Here is a 17,676-nt window from a genome sequence, read left to right as displayed (position 1 = left end):
TGTATTAAGATAAATATAAGTAATTGACAGTTATTTTTATTAATTAAGTAAAAAAAACATGAATTTTGACTGAATGGTTAAGTTTAACTATTAAGTTTATTAAATAAAAATGAAACAACTTCTTAAAAAAATAGAATAGGGTAAAAAAATATAGTAAGCTACAAATCTACAATAAATCAATTTTTATTTTTTAACGCTCGATGTACCGAAAATAATAATAAGGTAAGGTTATAAAAAAGAGCAAACAATTGGTTTTAAAAGAATAAAAATAAGTATTCTCTATATATATATAAATCCCGTGCATGGGTTTCCGTGCGCCACACTCTTTCAGCAACATCAGTCCTTCCGTTTAATAGTTTGCAACAATAGTCCTCTTTTTTTACGGCCGTTAACTTCTGCTTGAGTATTTAACGAATTTTTCAGCATTATTAGTCCCTGTTGTTTAATATCTTGCAACAGTAGTCCTCTTTTTTAATGGCCGTTAACTTCTTTTTTGAGTTTCTAACAAGTAACAATAACGGATGGAAATGAGGTCCTTTTTTCTAACTAAGAGTTAAGTCTTTTTTCAAATGGGTGTAGTCTGTTCTTTAAGTTGTTTTTGGCTTTTTACAATATATTGTACAAAGTTAATATGGTATTTGCGTTCATCTTTCTTTCTATTTTGTACCATTTCTACAATTATTTATATGATATTTTCCATTTCTTTTCATAATTCACATATAATAGTATAGTTTTAGTGCGTTTTCATTCTTTTTTTCCGTTTTGCCACATTTTCCTTTTCAATTAAACATATATAGTTAGTTATATAATTCAATTTTTTTCCTTCAACTATTAATAGAATTGATTATGTAAATGATTACTATATTTTACGTTTGTACACGATCATACATTTTCGGACATGCAATTAAACGAAAAAATAAACGAGTGTATCTTCCGCATGTATAAGGTTTTTGAAAATAACGTTACTTACTGGGCGAAGCTCGAGTGACGTAACTAGTTATTGTGAATTCTATTCTATAGTCCAAAATATTTATACAATTATATACGTATCAGATTTTGGATAGAGAAGAAAACCCCCAAGAGCCAGAAATCCAAAACCCTCACGTTTTTACTTGACTATTTGAAGCCGTAGTTAAGATGGTAAGTTTCGGTGTCTTGTTTCTCTTACGCATTTAGTCGAGCACTTGATCTGCATCATTAATATATGTTCTTCTTTTTGGGTTTTTTTCTTTCTATATATAGTCAGTTACGCTGCACACCAATCTAGGCGATATCAAGTGCGAAATCTCCTGTGATGAAGTACCTAAAGCATCTGAGGTTAGCTTTTATCAACAATCTAGGTTTTTGGAATTTTTTATAGATACTATATATATATATATATATATATATATATTATATATATATATATATATAATAAATCTTTGACTTGTAATGATAATAGTATATAATATTATGATGGATGGATGGATATCTGATACATATTTTTATGGGAACAGAATTTTCTTGCATTATGTGCAAGTGGATACTATGATGGGACTATTTTCCACAGAAACATAAAGGGGTTTATGATCCAAGGTGGGGATCCTACAGGGACCGGCAAAGGCGGGACAAGTATTTGGGGCAAAAAGTTCAACGATGAGATACGCGAGTCTCTCAAGGTAACATCTAAACTGTTGCTCCGATTTTCTGATTGCCCGTTTTATATTGTGTTTAGTACAGATTTTTCCTTTGAGATATGGCATTCTATTGTTAATATGTCTTTGAAATTTCTATTGTTTGGCTACATTAATAAGAGGTTTTATTTATTATGCTCGTATATTTAGACATTTAGCACTCGAATTGTGCAAGTTTTTGAACACATGGCAATAACTAGTACCTAATAATGCACTATTAGTATGTGCCTCATGCCGACTAGCACTTGGTTGATACAGCCTAAGCACATTGATAGGCTACTCAGTGTGAAGAATGATATGTTGATGATTATACGTAGATTTGGCAATTTGTCTGGTTTTGCCTATGAATGTGTCGGTTTTGGTTATGTTTTATCTATAGTGGGTAAAATAGATATAGCTAAACGAAGAATTGGTCAAATGTCATCCCAAGTGTATTAAATTTGACACATGGACTATCTATGGAATGAAATTTGGACTAATTTGTTTCACGTCAAATGGACCTGATCTGTTTGATCCATAACCCATCCCGTTTGACCCACCCATGTTGCCACTATTAGTTAGCTGACTTGGCTTGAACTGGTACATATAATATACATATATAGATTGTGTAGCCAGGATTTTGCCTGTGGGGGGGTTCCCATAGGCCAAAAGGAAATAACAAGAAAATTTTATCCTAGGCACTTCTTTCATATAAATGAAATCTGTCTAAAACGTACTAACCAATTACAACATCGTGTATCACAGGTTTATAAACAAAATAGATTGATACAACATTAATAAAATTCAGTAAGCAACAAAACTGCTAATTTACATCACTAAGAAAAAAAAAGACCATCTATAAAAAGTAAAGTAACTCCCAGTGCCGTCTTCCACGGGTTTTGGGTCCCAAAACCGTCGGTGGAGGGGGGGGGGTTTGATATATAGACAGCCTTACCCCTACCAAAGGTAGAGAGGCTGCTTCCAGGTTCTACCAAAGGTAGAAAAGGACTTCCAGCCTTGCTGGGCATGAGGATCGAACCCACAATCTCTCCAAAGGCAAGGGCTCCAACCACTGATCCAACCCAATTGGTTTCTTTTTTTCAAAAAAAAAAAAGAAAAAGAAAAAAAAAAGACCATCTATGATATACTTAAATCTTTGATATAGAAAGTACATGAAAATAGCTCAAGTTATTGTTAACTACACATGTTTTTAACAAAAAAAGCTGTATACATCATATAATGTTGTAAAAGATTAGTTAGATGAAGTTCTCATATAAAACACTTGATAAAAAAAAATATTGTGAATCGATTGTGAAAAATAATTTGCAAAGAAAGTCAATTGGTGGCTAGTAACTGGTATGTTAAGTTCCCGAAAATGGTTTGCTTCTGCTCTACTAAACAAGTTATATGTATAATAAATACAACACTATGGCATATATGTTGTGGGTTGGAACCTTTGCAGTCATGAAGCTAGGCCCTTGTATATGTATCCTCTACTTGCAAGATTTAAGTTGTTATACGCCATCATAAGTTTTATATATGCTTCTGGCTGTTTTAATTTTCGTTTTATCAATTACTCTTTTTGCTCTTTATTCAGCACAATGCCAGAGGTGTGCTCTCAATGGCTAATAGTGGGGCCAACACAAATGGGAGCCAGTTTTTCATCACTTATGCTAAACAACCACATCTCAATGGATTATATACTATCTTTGGCAAAGTGATTCATGGGTTTGAAGTTCTTGATCTCATGGAAAAGGTAGCCTCACTTATATCTTTGCGTTTTCTACGTAGTTGCGCAGTTAACCATTTTGGATAAATGCATCTGATATATGTGAAAATGTGTTTACCTAGCTTATTATTTTATTGCCTTTTTGTAAGGTGTTTCACATAAGGTCATTGAAGATATTTACTTTAGATCAGAATAGACAGTTTTCATGAAACATAATGATCATTTGATGACATGCTGGATTTGATTGATATCCTAGACATTTAGCAGCTCAAATGATATTTTACAAGCATTTAACTTCATTAAACATTGAATCACACATCAACTTGTGTTTGGTTTTTGTTTAGTTCTGAATTGAGGGGTATGAAATGTTAAATATACAAGTGGTCAAGAGTAATTGTTTCTGTATACATATGGCCATATGGGACATATTATATGTCTGGGTATAACGAGCTCTAGCTAAAACCTTACCCCATATTAGTCTGGAATAATAGCTTTTCTTATCAAAACCTAGTGAAGATTTTCATTGCCGTGTGTTATGTCAGACGCGTTCCTATGGTTTTGACAGGTTCATTTGTTGAACCTGCACACCCCTAGTTCTGATTTTATGTGAATGCTTGTAATGGTAGCATAGTTATCTATACCAGTTTTAAACATGATTACACCATATTAAACTTGCTCTTTGTGCAGACTCCAACAGGATCTGGGGACCGGCCGCTGGCAGAAATCAGGATTAATCGTATAACAATTCATGCTAACCCACTTGCTGGCTAATCTTTGGATAGATGCATGTGATCTCTTTACCTTTGCACGTTCACAATTATGGTCCAGAAATTGGCATGTATGTATTGGTAGAGATCCATCACCATCTACGACTTGAACAAAATTATGTATTTAAGTAGTTGATGTTTACTTGCTACTCATACTTTTAGAATCTGGGATATGATTACTTTCATCTCATTTTATGCGTATTTGTGCATGCACCATTATGTTACACGTTACATCAACCAAAATTTGAAACCGTAACCTTTTAGTCGTATGACACTTTAGTTCAATAGGTAATGGGTGGGAGCATCTTTATCACAAATAGCACGAGGTTGTGGGTTCAACTTTAGGCACTCTCATAACCACAAACGTTGAGTGAGCTAAGTACCGTAAATTATTGTTACAAGTTATAGTGCTCAAAATAATAAGCTTTGGTAATAAAAATTATAAAATATTTAGAGCATGTTTGAATATTATGCATTTAGAGTATATATAATGGCTTTTGGATATTTGAGATTTACAGGCAATAACTGCAAGCAAGCAGCGGCCAAGAAAAGCCAAAGCAACACACTTTTATTTAGCTCTGAAGTATCTCCTGAATATGATATGAAATTCTTGTTTTCATTTTACTTAGTCAGCTTCAAGATGATATACAATTTCTCATTTCTTCCAAATACAAAGAGAAACCTGCTGAAGTGCTGATGAAGAATCAATTATCATAAACATAACTGATGACGCATAATACCAAATGACATTAACACACCCAAAATACATAGTTTCAAAACCAGCATACTTCCAAAATATACAGTTTGAAAACAAATATACTTCCAAAATACATAGTTCCATGCTAGATTAAAAACGATTAGCCATTACTAAAAAATGATTAGGACTAATGGTGCTACAATTTTAGTGTTTTTTTTTTTTTCATCGTCAAAGTTTTTATCTTTTTATTTTGGAAAATTTACATATATAACCTAATTAAGAGACATAATTACATATTTATTCAACCTGTAAGTTTTTAATACATAAATACAATGCTTTTAAAGCATGTTTTGGATAGTGTTTGAACCTAAATTAATTGGGCTCAGTGACGTTATTACACAATCATTACTCTCCTGATAAATCAGTGCAAACCTAACAAACTCTTGACGAGTTTAAGGTGGAATGATTAGTAATAAATATGATATCGAATTTAACTGCTATGATTGAATCTTGACTGATTGTAAGTATGGAATGTGAATTGAATGTGTGCGTTGACAAGCATTGAATTGAGCTTTTATAGAAGTATATTTGGAAGGGTGACAAACATTTTCAAGGATTCTAATGTTGTCAGTTTCCTTTCTGTCGTAAAGACTGTAGCATGTAAATATATATATATATATATATATATATATAATATATATATTTAGCTCATGCCTGTCAAGCTGCATAACTAAAATATATAAGTAGTATATATGGATATGCATTCGAACAAGAGAAAACATTTTCTAGTAATATAAGTTCATAACTCATTTCGGCCTATATAGACCCACTAAAGAGAATCAGGCCGGCCCATGTATTATTAGATACAAAAATTGATGCCTAGCTCCATTTAGCATTGCTCGAGCACCTCATGCTATGCTACTCGAGCACCTGATAGACGAGCAAAGGAGGTCATAGCTCGAGCTCTGGCATATGTTACTCGAGATCCTGGTATTAGGACGAGGTCAAACCCATACTTATTTTAAATAGTCCAGCCCATTAGATATAATTAGTTGTATATATACCCTAGCAAGGGTTTCTTGGCCTTGCTTGTTATATCTCGAGCCCCACACATCCATAGCATACCTCGAGCCTTTCCTATCTCGAGTAGCCCTTCCTATCTCTAATTTATGTAAGTCGAGCTTTCTAATCTTCTGAAAATAAATATATATATTTCGAGCATTGCCATCTCGAGTATTGTTATCTCGAGCAAGTGAGTTTTAGCATAGAATAGGAGCTGCAACTCGGCCCATTAGGTTAAATAAAGCCGATCCATTCCTTCTATACCTCGCCGCATAGTAGCTCGAGTAAGGAGATGTTATCTCGAGCCCCTGCATCTCGAGTCCTTGTTTGCATCTCCCTGTAAGTCGAGCTCCTCTTTATTTATACAAGTCGAGCCCTCTTTATTTGTATAGGTCGAGCCTCTCATTACTTATATATAAGTCGAATAGGTCGTCTCTCATGTTCTTATATCTAGGGCATGCCTCTGGTATCAAATCTTGTTTCTATTATTCTTGTCTCGAGCCTTCCTACTTATCTCGAGCTCCCCTGTCTTTGTCCATCTCGAGCCCCTCTTAAGTTCCTTTAAGCTCGTTATACCTCATGCCTGTAACTCGAGTACCTATGTCTGAAGTCCCATCCATCCTTTGTTAGTTGCTATTATCCAGTGCTTTAATGCTTCAATATACATGTTTTAGTCTTATGGATATGTATACACGATCAGATAGATATGTAATTATATCTTAAAAATGAGATTTATATATGTAAATCTCCCTTTTATTTTTATCTTCCAAACAAGTTTGTAATTTTTTTTTTACTTCGTCACCAAATTTGTGTTTTAAGATTGTTATCCACAGCCAACGGCCGGGTATAACACTAACAATAATAAAATTTCTCACACTATAAACCGATCAACCAAAGGAAACACAACCTTTTAAAAGAAAACATTATTTTAATTTGTTCTGAGCTAGATAACTCATCGTTGAATAAATCTTTAAATTAAGTCTCTAAATAAAAAACCCTTATTTGCTTAAATATTTGAAGGGGAAACTCACTCAAATATAGCATAAGAAGAACTTAAATAAATACACATTTATGGTTACACTCAAATGTGAGATTTATTGATCGAAAAACCTGATATTAGATGAGAATATCTTGAGCTTGATATTAATATATATATATATATATGGGGATGGGAATATAAGGCTGTTGGGTACCTAAGCTTAGGTGTGGAACACTCACATACTGTTTTTTTAATCCATAAAATTCATGGCGGCTAAGGCTGGCAATTTTGACACGGAACCTGTTAACACGACACGACACGACCTGCTTTTAACAGGTTTCGTGTTTGACCTTAACAGGTTTCGTGTCTTAAAGGTCCAGACCTGTTAAGATTCGTGTCTTAACAGATCCGGACCTGTTAGGACATGTTAAGACATGTTAAGATTATATATATAATACCAATAATTGATATTATGATTTTTATAAGGTAAGATTTTATGAACTTTTGTAATGTAAGGATTATTGTCGTTATATAATAGTTGGAATTTGTAAGAATTTTTGTATCCTTAAGGGTTTTTTTTCAATATTAGTCAAAAATTCTATAATATACATGTTAACAGGTTCCTTAACAGGTCTTAACAGGTGCACCTGTTAATTTTCGTGTCGTGTTCGTGTTTGAAAAAAATGACACGATTAGTTAACAGGTCGTGTTCGTGTTTGACCTTAACAAGTTCGTGTCTTAACAGGTTTCGTGTGACCTGTTATGCCAGCCTTAATGGCGGCCCAAGCATTTATTCATTAATCAAGAAATATTAAAAAATTTGTATGTGAGGGGTTCCACACCTAAGCTTAGATGCTGGACAGCCTTATACTCACTTTTCCCACATATATATATATATATATATATATATATATATATATATATATATATATATTTCCTATATATATATATATATATATATATATTTTAGGTAAAATAAAACAATTATTAAAGTAATGCAAATAAAACAATAGGTTTTGTCTTCAGTGATAATCGCCGTGCATCATGAAAATCACCGTATATCAACTTTAGAACGGATGTAGGGCAACGCCCGTACCGTTGTGGAACCCCTCACATATTAATATTTTATTATTTATTGTTTAATAAATAAATGTTTGGACCTCATGATTTTTATGGTTTAAAAAATTAATATGTGAGTGTCCGACATTTAAGCTTAGGTAACTAACAGCCTTATATTCTCATCCCCCCTATATATATATATATATATATATATATATATATATATATATAGGGGAAAGATAATTTGAAACCAACCAAAAAAAAGTTCAAAAAAAGACCATTGATTTTCGTAAGTTACACACCACCATCATGATCTACTATGATATACAATACTTTTTTGTAAAAACACTAAGACTTTCCGGCGACGGTCCCACAGAAAAATCATGTGTAAGTTAACTTAAGTTAAGTTAACTTACACATGATTTTTCTGTGGGACCGTCGCCGGAAAGTCTTAGTGTTTTTACAAAAAAGTATTGTATATCTTAGTAGATGATGATGGTTTACAAAAATCAATGATCCTAGTTGGTCCTAAAATAAGAGGTGGTCTCAAAATATCTCACCCCTATATATATATATATATAATATATATATATATATATATATATATATATATATATATACTTAGGGCTTAACATAGCTACTCCTACCCCGAGCTACTAGCTGCACATATGGGTTAAAAAGTGATTTTTGGTTTTAACGGTAAACTATAAAAGCTATGCTCACTTACTGATTTGTTTATATTAAATTCATAACATATATTCTATTCATAACAACACTGATGTATTGAATTAAGAATCATTCATAATTATTATGATAAAATTAAAAAGATTACATCATAAAAAGGAACAGTCACTATACATGCTCATAAAAGTATCAAACCATTAACTTAAAATACAAAACAATCAAACAAGCTTATGATTGAATCATGTCTGGAGCAAAATCCCATTCAAGTTAGATTCTGTCACATACCATTACCATCATACCTATAATAGATTTAAGAACTCATACGCTGGAACAATCACTATGAATTATTAAATCTAACAAGGGACTCCCATAAGAGTCTTAAAGATTTAGGAGGATAAACTTCATTTTTTAGCGGGAAGCAAAATAAAAAAGTGACTCCATAAATTGTTTAGTTAAAATAAGAAACAGAAGTAATTAGATTGGAGATATTTATGTTGGCTAACAATTAGTCAATTTGTGATTGTGTCAAATATTATTTTTAGATAGTTAGTAAGCTACACCGGAGAGCAGCTAATATATACCCATATATTTATATGTGATTAGTTGAAATATGTAATATACTTAAAACATACAAAGTTCGGTAATTATTCTTGAAAAATAACAATCGATTTTAGGTTTTAAGCATAATTTTATTTTTGATGGAGTCTCGATGGGTATCGATTCAGGTTCGGATAAATATGTTTTTTTGTCGGGTTTGGTTTGGATTTGAAACTATCCGCCCCACCCAATCTATGATCATTCATATCTAGTGTGAGGAAACCCGTGTCACAAAATCAATCAAACTCCAAAGTCCAAATTAGTGAAAAAAAAGTAACAAGGGAATATACTCCTAGCAACAGTAGTAGCGTCCCGTACACACTATATTATTATATAGAGTGAAGTGATAACCTGGATGTATGTATAGAATATAGATATAGTTATGGCGCTAAAATCACAATAACAACCCCACTCCAATTAATTAGGGTTTTTCTTTCTTTCATTTCCCCCTTTTCAATTCAATTGAATCGCCATGGAGACAACCACTAACAATTTAGTAGAGGAAACTAATAACAATCTTCAAACTACACCAATTTCTTCAAACCCTAATAAAGATAATCCGATCACCGGAAATGGCGGCGATTCGCTTACCAAATCACCCGCTAATCTGGATTTTATACTGTCAGTTGCTGCTAAAACTGCGTCTCAGCCGTTGCAGTATTCTGATCCTGATGTTTGGGGCGTTCTTACTGCTATTTCCAAAAAAGCTCGTCTTCGCCGTCAGGTTTTTTTCCGCTTTTTTCTTTTTTCTTTTTTTACTACTGTTTGTTGATTTGTTTTCTATAATTTTATATGTTGGTTGATTAATGTTGTGACAATGTGGTGTGTATATATATATTCTGATAGATAGATAGATATTCTGATGATAATAGGTATACAGAATGTTGTTCGGTTTGTGAAGATTGGATTTGCGTGTCGATTTGAGATGGATTTTTTAGATTTTTTTTTTTTTTTTTTTTTGGGGGGGGGGGGGGGGGGGGGGGGGCATTGTTCAGTGCTAGAATGCTTACGACCCGATGTTACTGATATGGTGGTTTCTTGATTTTGGCCTTTGTCGGGTTTGATGAAATTTGGCTGTTTTTGGAGGAGAGGGATGTGCGGTGTAAGAGAGAGGGTAATGCGTCAATTTTCTATTTCGGTAGGGAAGTGAGCGTGACGTGTCACCTTTTTTTATTGGGCAGAAGAGAGGGGGTGATATGCTTCTTTAATCTTAACTTGGAGAATGCCTTTTATGTTAGTATATAGATATATTAGCAATTGCACATAAGTTAATGAGGTTACACTGATAATTGTGTTGATAAACCAGGGGATAAATATGCTTTTGACTAGTGATGAGCATATCATTGGCCGAGCTGTTGCTGATGCACGTTTTCAGATTTTTTCGAATCAAATTAGTCAACATCATTGCAAAATTTATAGGAAGAAAGTTACTACCGAAGATGCAGAGGGTCAATCCAGACACTCTTTTTGCGGCTTCTTGAGAGATACTAGGTTGTCAGTCTTTATAAACAATTGAAGTTTATGTGATGAACTTTTGAGTATGAAGTTTTGACGTGTTTTACACTTCTGCAGCACAAATGGAACATATCTTAATTCAGAAAAGTTAAATAAAAACACCCCTGAATCCAAATTACATCATGGAGATATCATATCATTTGCAGCACCTGCTCAACATGGTAAACTCTTTCCCTATTTTGCTTTGTTTTGGGTCTTTTGAGTATTATGCTTTAGCTAAAGAAATTATATGCTCATGATTACAGAACTTGCTTTTGCGTTTGTGTTTCGAGAAGTTCTTAAGCCTGCTTCAGGGACAGAAAACCCACCTCTGAAAAGGAAAGGAGGTGTGTGCGTACTTATTGCCTTGTTTTATGATATAGTAATTATCATTTTCTGTTTATTAACTCAATTAAAATGATCCTCGCGTCTATAGCTTATATAAATGGAATGATACTAGTATGTTATATTATCTAAAAACCACACCCCGTAAGCCAGTGTGTTCTCTATTTACACTATGAAAGTCGCATGTTTTGTAGATTAGCTGTAAGCTTTCGAACGGCATTATCTAATAGCACTTGATTGTTTTGCCATTGATGTGTTATTCATTGTTTCAACGTCGGTTTAAATATATTATAAATCTGCTAACATCAAGCAGCTTTAGATGGGTGTTACAAAATGAAAGCTCAACATTGGTATCTGAGACTGTGACTGCTTGTATTTTTATTCTCAAGTTTCTTGTTGTTTTTAACGATACATATGTATTTCTGAAAACTGAATCCTTTTTCTTTTGGGTGGCACAAAGATGAATTTGGCTCTGAAAACAAGAGGCTAAGAGGAATTGGTATTGGTGCTTCCGAAGGTCCTATATCTCTTGATGATTTCCGTAGCCTTCAGCGGTCAAATACGGTATTCTTATTTCTTAACTATATTTCATTTCAAACAATTATTAATGAACTATATCTTTAGATTTGTAGCTTTTATTCTATATGTAGGAATTAAGGAAACAATTGGAAGATCAAGTTACCACCATTGACCAATTACGTAATGAACACCGTGCAGCTACCGAGCTTCATGAAATTGTATGTTCGGCATACTTGTTGGTTTTTAATGCTTCATATCTCTCTTTACCTACAAATGTGTTTTTCTGTGGGTTGGAACTAGGTGATAGCAGTGTTGTTAATTTCCAATTGACTGCGATTGTTCACAATTTCAGGAAAAGAAAAAGTTGAAGGAGTCTATTTCAAATACTTACACTGATGAGCTAAAGGAGATGCATGATCTTTTTGAAGCAAAACAGAAAGAATTAGTAGAAGTCAATAAAATAACTTCTGAGCAAAAGCATGCTATAGTGGACCTTAATGAAAGACTTAAAGCATCCATGCAGTCCTGTACAGAAGCAAATGAAATAATGCGTAGGTGAGTGGGTTCTCCCTGTGAGGCAGTCATTTAACAGGCTATGTAGCGGCAAAAAGTTAAAAGTTCAATGAGGGTCCGAATGTGAATCTTTTGTGCTTGTCACCTAACTTGCACCAGTTTCTAATGTGTTCGACTTGAAAGTTTTCTTTATTATGAAGAATTATGGGTTTTGAACACAATGAAATTTCTACGAGTCCTTTTGGTTGAAAAGGCAAACATATAATCAGTTATATATATCCTATTGATGTTGTTTAGAAAGGTATATCAATACATTTTTAATCTAAGTGGCCTATTTGCTGAAAACAAAAACAGTAGTAGAATATTTGATGTCTCATTAGTTATCAACATACGCAAATAAAAAATAGGGATGGTCAAGCTGTGATGATTATATCTAATATATAATATAAATGGAAATTCTGGTAAACAACATAATTTTTAGTTTAAATGCTCACACTAGAATCTTTTGTTGATGCAAGTATACAATAGAAGTGTTTCTTTAATCTGTAGTAAGATGGCATTGGAGATTGCTATTTGTGTTTCTGGGACCTAATATTGGCTCAACACTTTCTGCAAACTCTAATGAGAGTTCATTATAGTTGATGTGAATTTAACTTGTGACTTTATGTAGTCTTTGTCTTCATCCTATCTTGGAATAACCCGTTTTGCCTTCTGAAAGAAGTAAGAACTCATGTTCTTGCTAAAATCCTACCGATTATTTGTTCCCTTGAATGTGGAGCCAAAGTGACCGTTACGTTGATATAATGAGTTCCTATGTTGCATAATCTAAATAACTTTTACAAATACGTTAAAGCCTTAAAGGTTCAAAATACATATTAAATTTTCTTCTGTTCTATTTTTCAGCCAGAACGCATCCATAACTGAACTTAAAGCTCTACTAGATGAAGAGAGGGAACAAAGAAAAGAGGATCGCGAAAAGGCCATGTCGAACTTGACAGCCTCAGTACAACGGGTTAAAGCAGAAGCTCAGGAGGAATTGAAGCGGCTTTCAGATGCGTCTCTTAGACGAGAAAATGAGCAGCAGGAAATTATTAATAAGCTTCAGGTCTGGGAATGGTTCTATCTGATGATCTTTTTTTGTTATGTGCAGATGCATATTAAACATCTTTGGTTTTTTCAGGAATCAGAAAAAGAAAGGTGTTTATTGGTGGAGACTTTGAGATCCAAATTGGTAAATTTACACCATCACCTTGTACTATGATGGCAGCATTGATTAGCTACTTTTGCAATACTGAATCCTTTATAATTCTTTGTTTTTTTCCAACAGGAAGACACGAGACAGAAATTGGTTGCGTCAGAAAATAAGGTCCGCCAGCTTGGGTCCCAGCTTTCTCAAGAGCAACGGATTTTATCCATCGCCAAGGAAGTACGTACATCTCCTGGAAATGTTTTTAAGCAGTAACTTCTCATTGAGTATCTTAATAAATTTGTTTTCTGTTTATGAAGTAGTTTATGATTATACGTTCTATTATTATGCATTTTCAGAAGGTACAAGAGCTTGAGCATGAAACAAGCAGATTGAGAGAAGAACTTGAAAGCGAAAAGGTAGGGATTGATGTGCATAATTCATCTCTATTATCTTCATAGGTTTTTTTCTTTATGCTTCAGTGCTTCTAGTTGACACCTCCAAGAACCTAAGTTTAGCATATGATTCATATGATACATGTCTTCTATGCGATAAATTGTTCCGTTACTTTCTTATTGCTTGCATATGTACCAAATGATGCCTCATAAATTTGTTTTTGAGTCATTCTAGATTTTAGTTATCCCACCTACTGATGTTTCAATCTTTTTAAACTTGGAGATGTTTCATTTTTTGAGTCAATCTTTTTAAATGCTCATACTAGCTAGATGTTATTTGCAATTTATGCTAATTTTTCCTGGTTTGAAATCTTGAACTGAGGTTTCTTCTTTTTGTTAGAAGGCGGCTAGGGAAGAAGCCTGGGCCAAGGTTTCTGCTCTTGAACTTGAGATTAGTGCTGCAATGCGGGACCTTGACTTTGAAAAACGTAGGCACAAAGCTGCGCGGGAGAGGATAATGCTTCGGTAAGAAATTCAAACTCTTATTAGGATTAATCATATTCTGTGGCATTCTGGAATTTTGGACTATAAAGTTTCATGGTGGTACATGCTTTGCACAAACCATGAAAGCTAGAACTGTAGACTGGGCTATAATTTAGTGGGTTGTATTTAGGTAAACTGTTAAATTGAGGTCAATAAACAAAATAAGTGATCCTTGTATATGATTATGATATAATGACTAGAACAGTTAAAAGCATATCCTGAATTGGTGGAGGTGGCAATCTTGACCCATTTATAATGTTCAAATGATTGGTTTATCTTTTAATTTTAACTGGTCAAGTGGGTAAAACAAATAAATGAAGCTAAAAAGGAAGCTGGTCAAATAGGGTCAAAGTATTATTTTTAATGTATAAAACCTTCTGATTTCATTTTATTTTTATAATAAAATCATCTTTGAAATAATATAATTTTTTGATCTGATTTGAAATCTTCTAATTGTATCTACGAAAAGTATTATGGGTCCATTCAACCGAACTGGGCTGACCCGCCCATTTTTGGTGCCTTAATAAAACAGGAATCGAGGTCGAATCTCATGGAACTTAGTTTTCTACTAAGCTGTTGCCTTTACCTTAAGAATATGGTATGCACATGTAAAATGGTTCTTAGCATGTGAGGATTTGATCCTTTTTGGCGTTTTATTTATTTATTTATTCTAGGGTCCTCGGTTGTTTATTCTACACTGTTAGTATGCAGGGAAACTCAGCTCCGGGCATTCTATTCAACAACAGAGGAGATCTCTAGTTTATTTGCGAAGCAGCAGGAACAGTTAAAGTCTATGCAGAAAACACTAGAAGATGAAGAGAATTATGAGAACATATCAGTTGATATCAATCCGAACATTGATAACCACAATCAGACTGATTCTCTTCACCAAACTAAAGAAACAGTTGGGTCTCAATGCAGTGGAGACATGAAGGCGGCAGATTCAACTACTTCAACTAAAAGGCGAGTCAGAAGTCGGGCCGAAACATCAAGTGATGAAGCCAGTGTAACTGAAAAGCATGAATGTGATGCTAGAAATCAAGAAACTTGTGAAGAAACCCAAGAAGCAGAGTTTACCAATGTTGAACCTGGTGCTAAGGGAGCGTTTGGATCGGATATTGAGGGTGGAAATACGGCAGCAATTGAAACTGAACAAGTTATGGAAACTGAGACCCAGGGGCTTGACCAAAATATTGATTTGAACAAGTTGGGTGATGATACAATGATGATTGATGATGATGTAGAGATGGAAATAGTTGAACCTGACGAGGGCGAGAATTTACACCAATCAAAGGACCCTATTGAAGAAGATGCAGAAGCTGGAGACATCATTAGAACAGGTGATCTATTGGCTTCTGAAGTTGCTGGGAGCTGGGCTTGCAGTACGGCTCCATCATGCCATGGAGAGAATGAGTCTCCTGGGAGTGGTGGTGGTGGTGTCGGTGGCGGCATCTGTGGTGGTGGTGGGGTTTTGCATGATTCTGCAAGTGTGGCAGCTGAGAGCCAAACCGGTGTCGGGAGGAATCCTGAGCATGAAAAACTTACTAAAATGATAGGGATCCTTGCCCCACAGATGAAGGGGGAATTTGGTGGTGTTATAGAGAGTGATAGTGAAAAGGGCATTGAATCTAACTCAGACACAGAAGATTGCACTGAGAATGATGGCGAATCTGATGGGGAGACCGAAGTTAATAATAACGCGTTAGATAATGATCATAGAGCAACTGAAGCTGTTGATGAGGATGATGATGACGACGAGGAAACAACTCAGCAAGATTCTGGGTAGAACTCAATCAGTGGATTCGTCTAGAGGTATGCTTAAACTAGATACAGCCGATCTATTTAAGGAGTCAGCTCAGGCTGTCTAAGTTTGTCAACATTTTAAATGAGTAAGATATAAAAGGAAGGGAAAGAAATTAAGACGAAAAGTGAAATAGGGCAAATGGATGGAACAGGTTTGAAGTCTTGTAACATGCAATCAAATGCTTACGTCTTAATTCTTTCTACTTAAAGAAAGTTATATTATTAAGTTAATAACCTGGCTAATGTTATGCAAAGTTAAAAAATGTGCATGTGCACTGACTGGTTAAACCACCAGATTAAGTTGGATCGTTCCAAGATGTTCGGTTTGATTATGAATCAAATAATTGGGTTGGCTTGTTTCTTGGGAGGATTTAATGGTTTTATTTGAGTTTAGCTACAAATAAACCGCATGCTTTGAATTGCTTGCTGGAGTACTAATCTATTCATGAAATGCAACAGATCTGATAAATCAAGCGAAGAAAGCATATGTGTGACAACAAGTTCACGAGGGTTTATGATATTTCTAGGAGTTTGTTTCTGTACATTGTGAAATTGAGAGATCATTTTTTTAGGTTAGCTATTATTGTTTGTAATTAGTTTTCTTGTAAATAGGAAAGGTAGAAAAAATTCAGCTTTAGTGAGCAATTGAAAATGTATCGATTGCATGGGTCTGTGTACATGTTTGGAACCGACTCTTATGCTTCATTTTTCTTTTCTGTAGAGAGATTAAATTCAGCTTTACATTCTTGTTTTCAGTCGTCTACTATTTTAAATTGCTTTCATTTTTATTTATGTTTTCCCAATGAATTTGCTATTCCTTGTCTATGGATGGCACGCAAAAAAAATTCAGCTATCATGTGTAACGCTAAATTATGTGTTAATGATGTATAGACGTTTTGAATAAAAAGTTGTGAGTTTCTTGACATGATGAAAATGTGTATTTATGAAATGACTACGGGTGTTTTGTGTAGTGTTTATAAAATAGATTTTACGGGTGTGTTTGTTAAAAGTAGCGGTAGCTGTTAGCTGTAGTTGTAAGCTGTAGTTTTTAGTTTGAGCGGTAAGCTGTAGCTTTTTATGAAAGCGTTTAGCTATGCCTCATATTTTTTAAAAGTGTTTGGTACGATAGTTATAGCTGTAAATTACAAACTTAAAATGACAAAAAAGTACTATACAAAGTAAATTTGTAAGCTAAGAGTTACATATGCATCTTGTCCGGCTAGCCTCTCACACAATATTACTCGTATAACCTAGTGACAATGCTATAAATTTTAAGAATACCTAAATGTTGATCTTGGAAACTAATCTTGTTCTTTGATATAGCTAACTGGTTTATTTACACAAAACAAATGAAAGTTCTTTACCTTTTGGATTTTCCATGAACGTCTAGTAAATGTATGTACAACAAAACATAATCACCTTCTCATCTAGCGGACAATGGAGTAAAATGTGACCTTATTGTTATAATAAACTGGAGGAAGCATTCAAAAGAATCATTGAACTCTTGGAAAAACTTGATAAAGATAAGCTGACAAAAAAAGAATCTAAGGAATTAAGAGTGAAGCTAGAGATGTTCATAATACTAATAGCCGAAGCTGCCCGCAACGATTGGGTTGCGGAGGGCTTTGATGATGTTATGAAAGGTAAAAAGA

At 34.0% G+C, this 17,676-nt stretch overlaps 2 protein-coding genes across 3 annotated transcripts; both read left to right on the top strand.

Annotated features, from left to right (window-relative positions):
* Positions 1 to 1,019: 1,019 nt before the first annotated feature.
* On the top strand, positions 1,020 to 4,349 carry LOC122600608 (peptidyl-prolyl cis-trans isomerase CYP18-1). The gene is made up of 5 exons (XM_043773354.1): positions 1,020 to 1,140; positions 1,243 to 1,317; positions 1,497 to 1,658; positions 3,250 to 3,408; positions 4,069 to 4,349. Exons 1-5 carry the CDS (start codon positions 1,138 to 1,140, stop codon positions 4,150 to 4,152), a joined length of 483 nt encoding a protein of 160 aa, XP_043629289.1. The 5' UTR covers positions 1,020 to 1,137; the 3' UTR covers positions 4,153 to 4,349.
* Positions 4,350 to 9,484: 5,135 nt separating this feature from the next.
* Positions 9,485 to 16,765, top strand: LOC122601951 (myosin-11). Of its 2 annotated transcripts, none has more exons than XM_043774679.1 (14): positions 9,485 to 9,950; positions 10,533 to 10,717; positions 10,799 to 10,902; positions 10,987 to 11,067; positions 11,526 to 11,629; positions 11,716 to 11,802; positions 11,937 to 12,139; positions 13,001 to 13,202; positions 13,278 to 13,328; positions 13,425 to 13,523; positions 13,643 to 13,702; positions 14,082 to 14,203; positions 14,933 to 16,033; positions 16,484 to 16,765. In XM_043774679.1, exons 1-13 carry the CDS (start codon positions 9,699 to 9,701, stop codon positions 16,005 to 16,007), a joined length of 2,625 nt encoding a protein of 874 aa, XP_043630614.1. In that variant the 5' UTR covers positions 9,485 to 9,698; the 3' UTR covers positions 16,008 to 16,033; positions 16,484 to 16,765. The 2 variants fall into 2 exon arrangements, with proteins under 2 accessions (XP_043630614.1, XP_043630613.1); XM_043774678.1 differs by having other exon boundaries at positions 14,079 to 14,203.
* Positions 16,766 to 17,676: the final 911 nt, after the last annotated feature.

Source organism: Erigeron canadensis, chromosome 5 (assembly GCF_010389155.1).
Source record: "Erigeron canadensis isolate Cc75 chromosome 5, C_canadensis_v1, whole genome shotgun sequence".
NCBI lineage: Eukaryota > Viridiplantae > Streptophyta > Magnoliopsida > Asterales > Asteraceae > Erigeron > Erigeron canadensis.
This window is presented reverse-complemented; position numbering and strand designations above follow the sequence as displayed.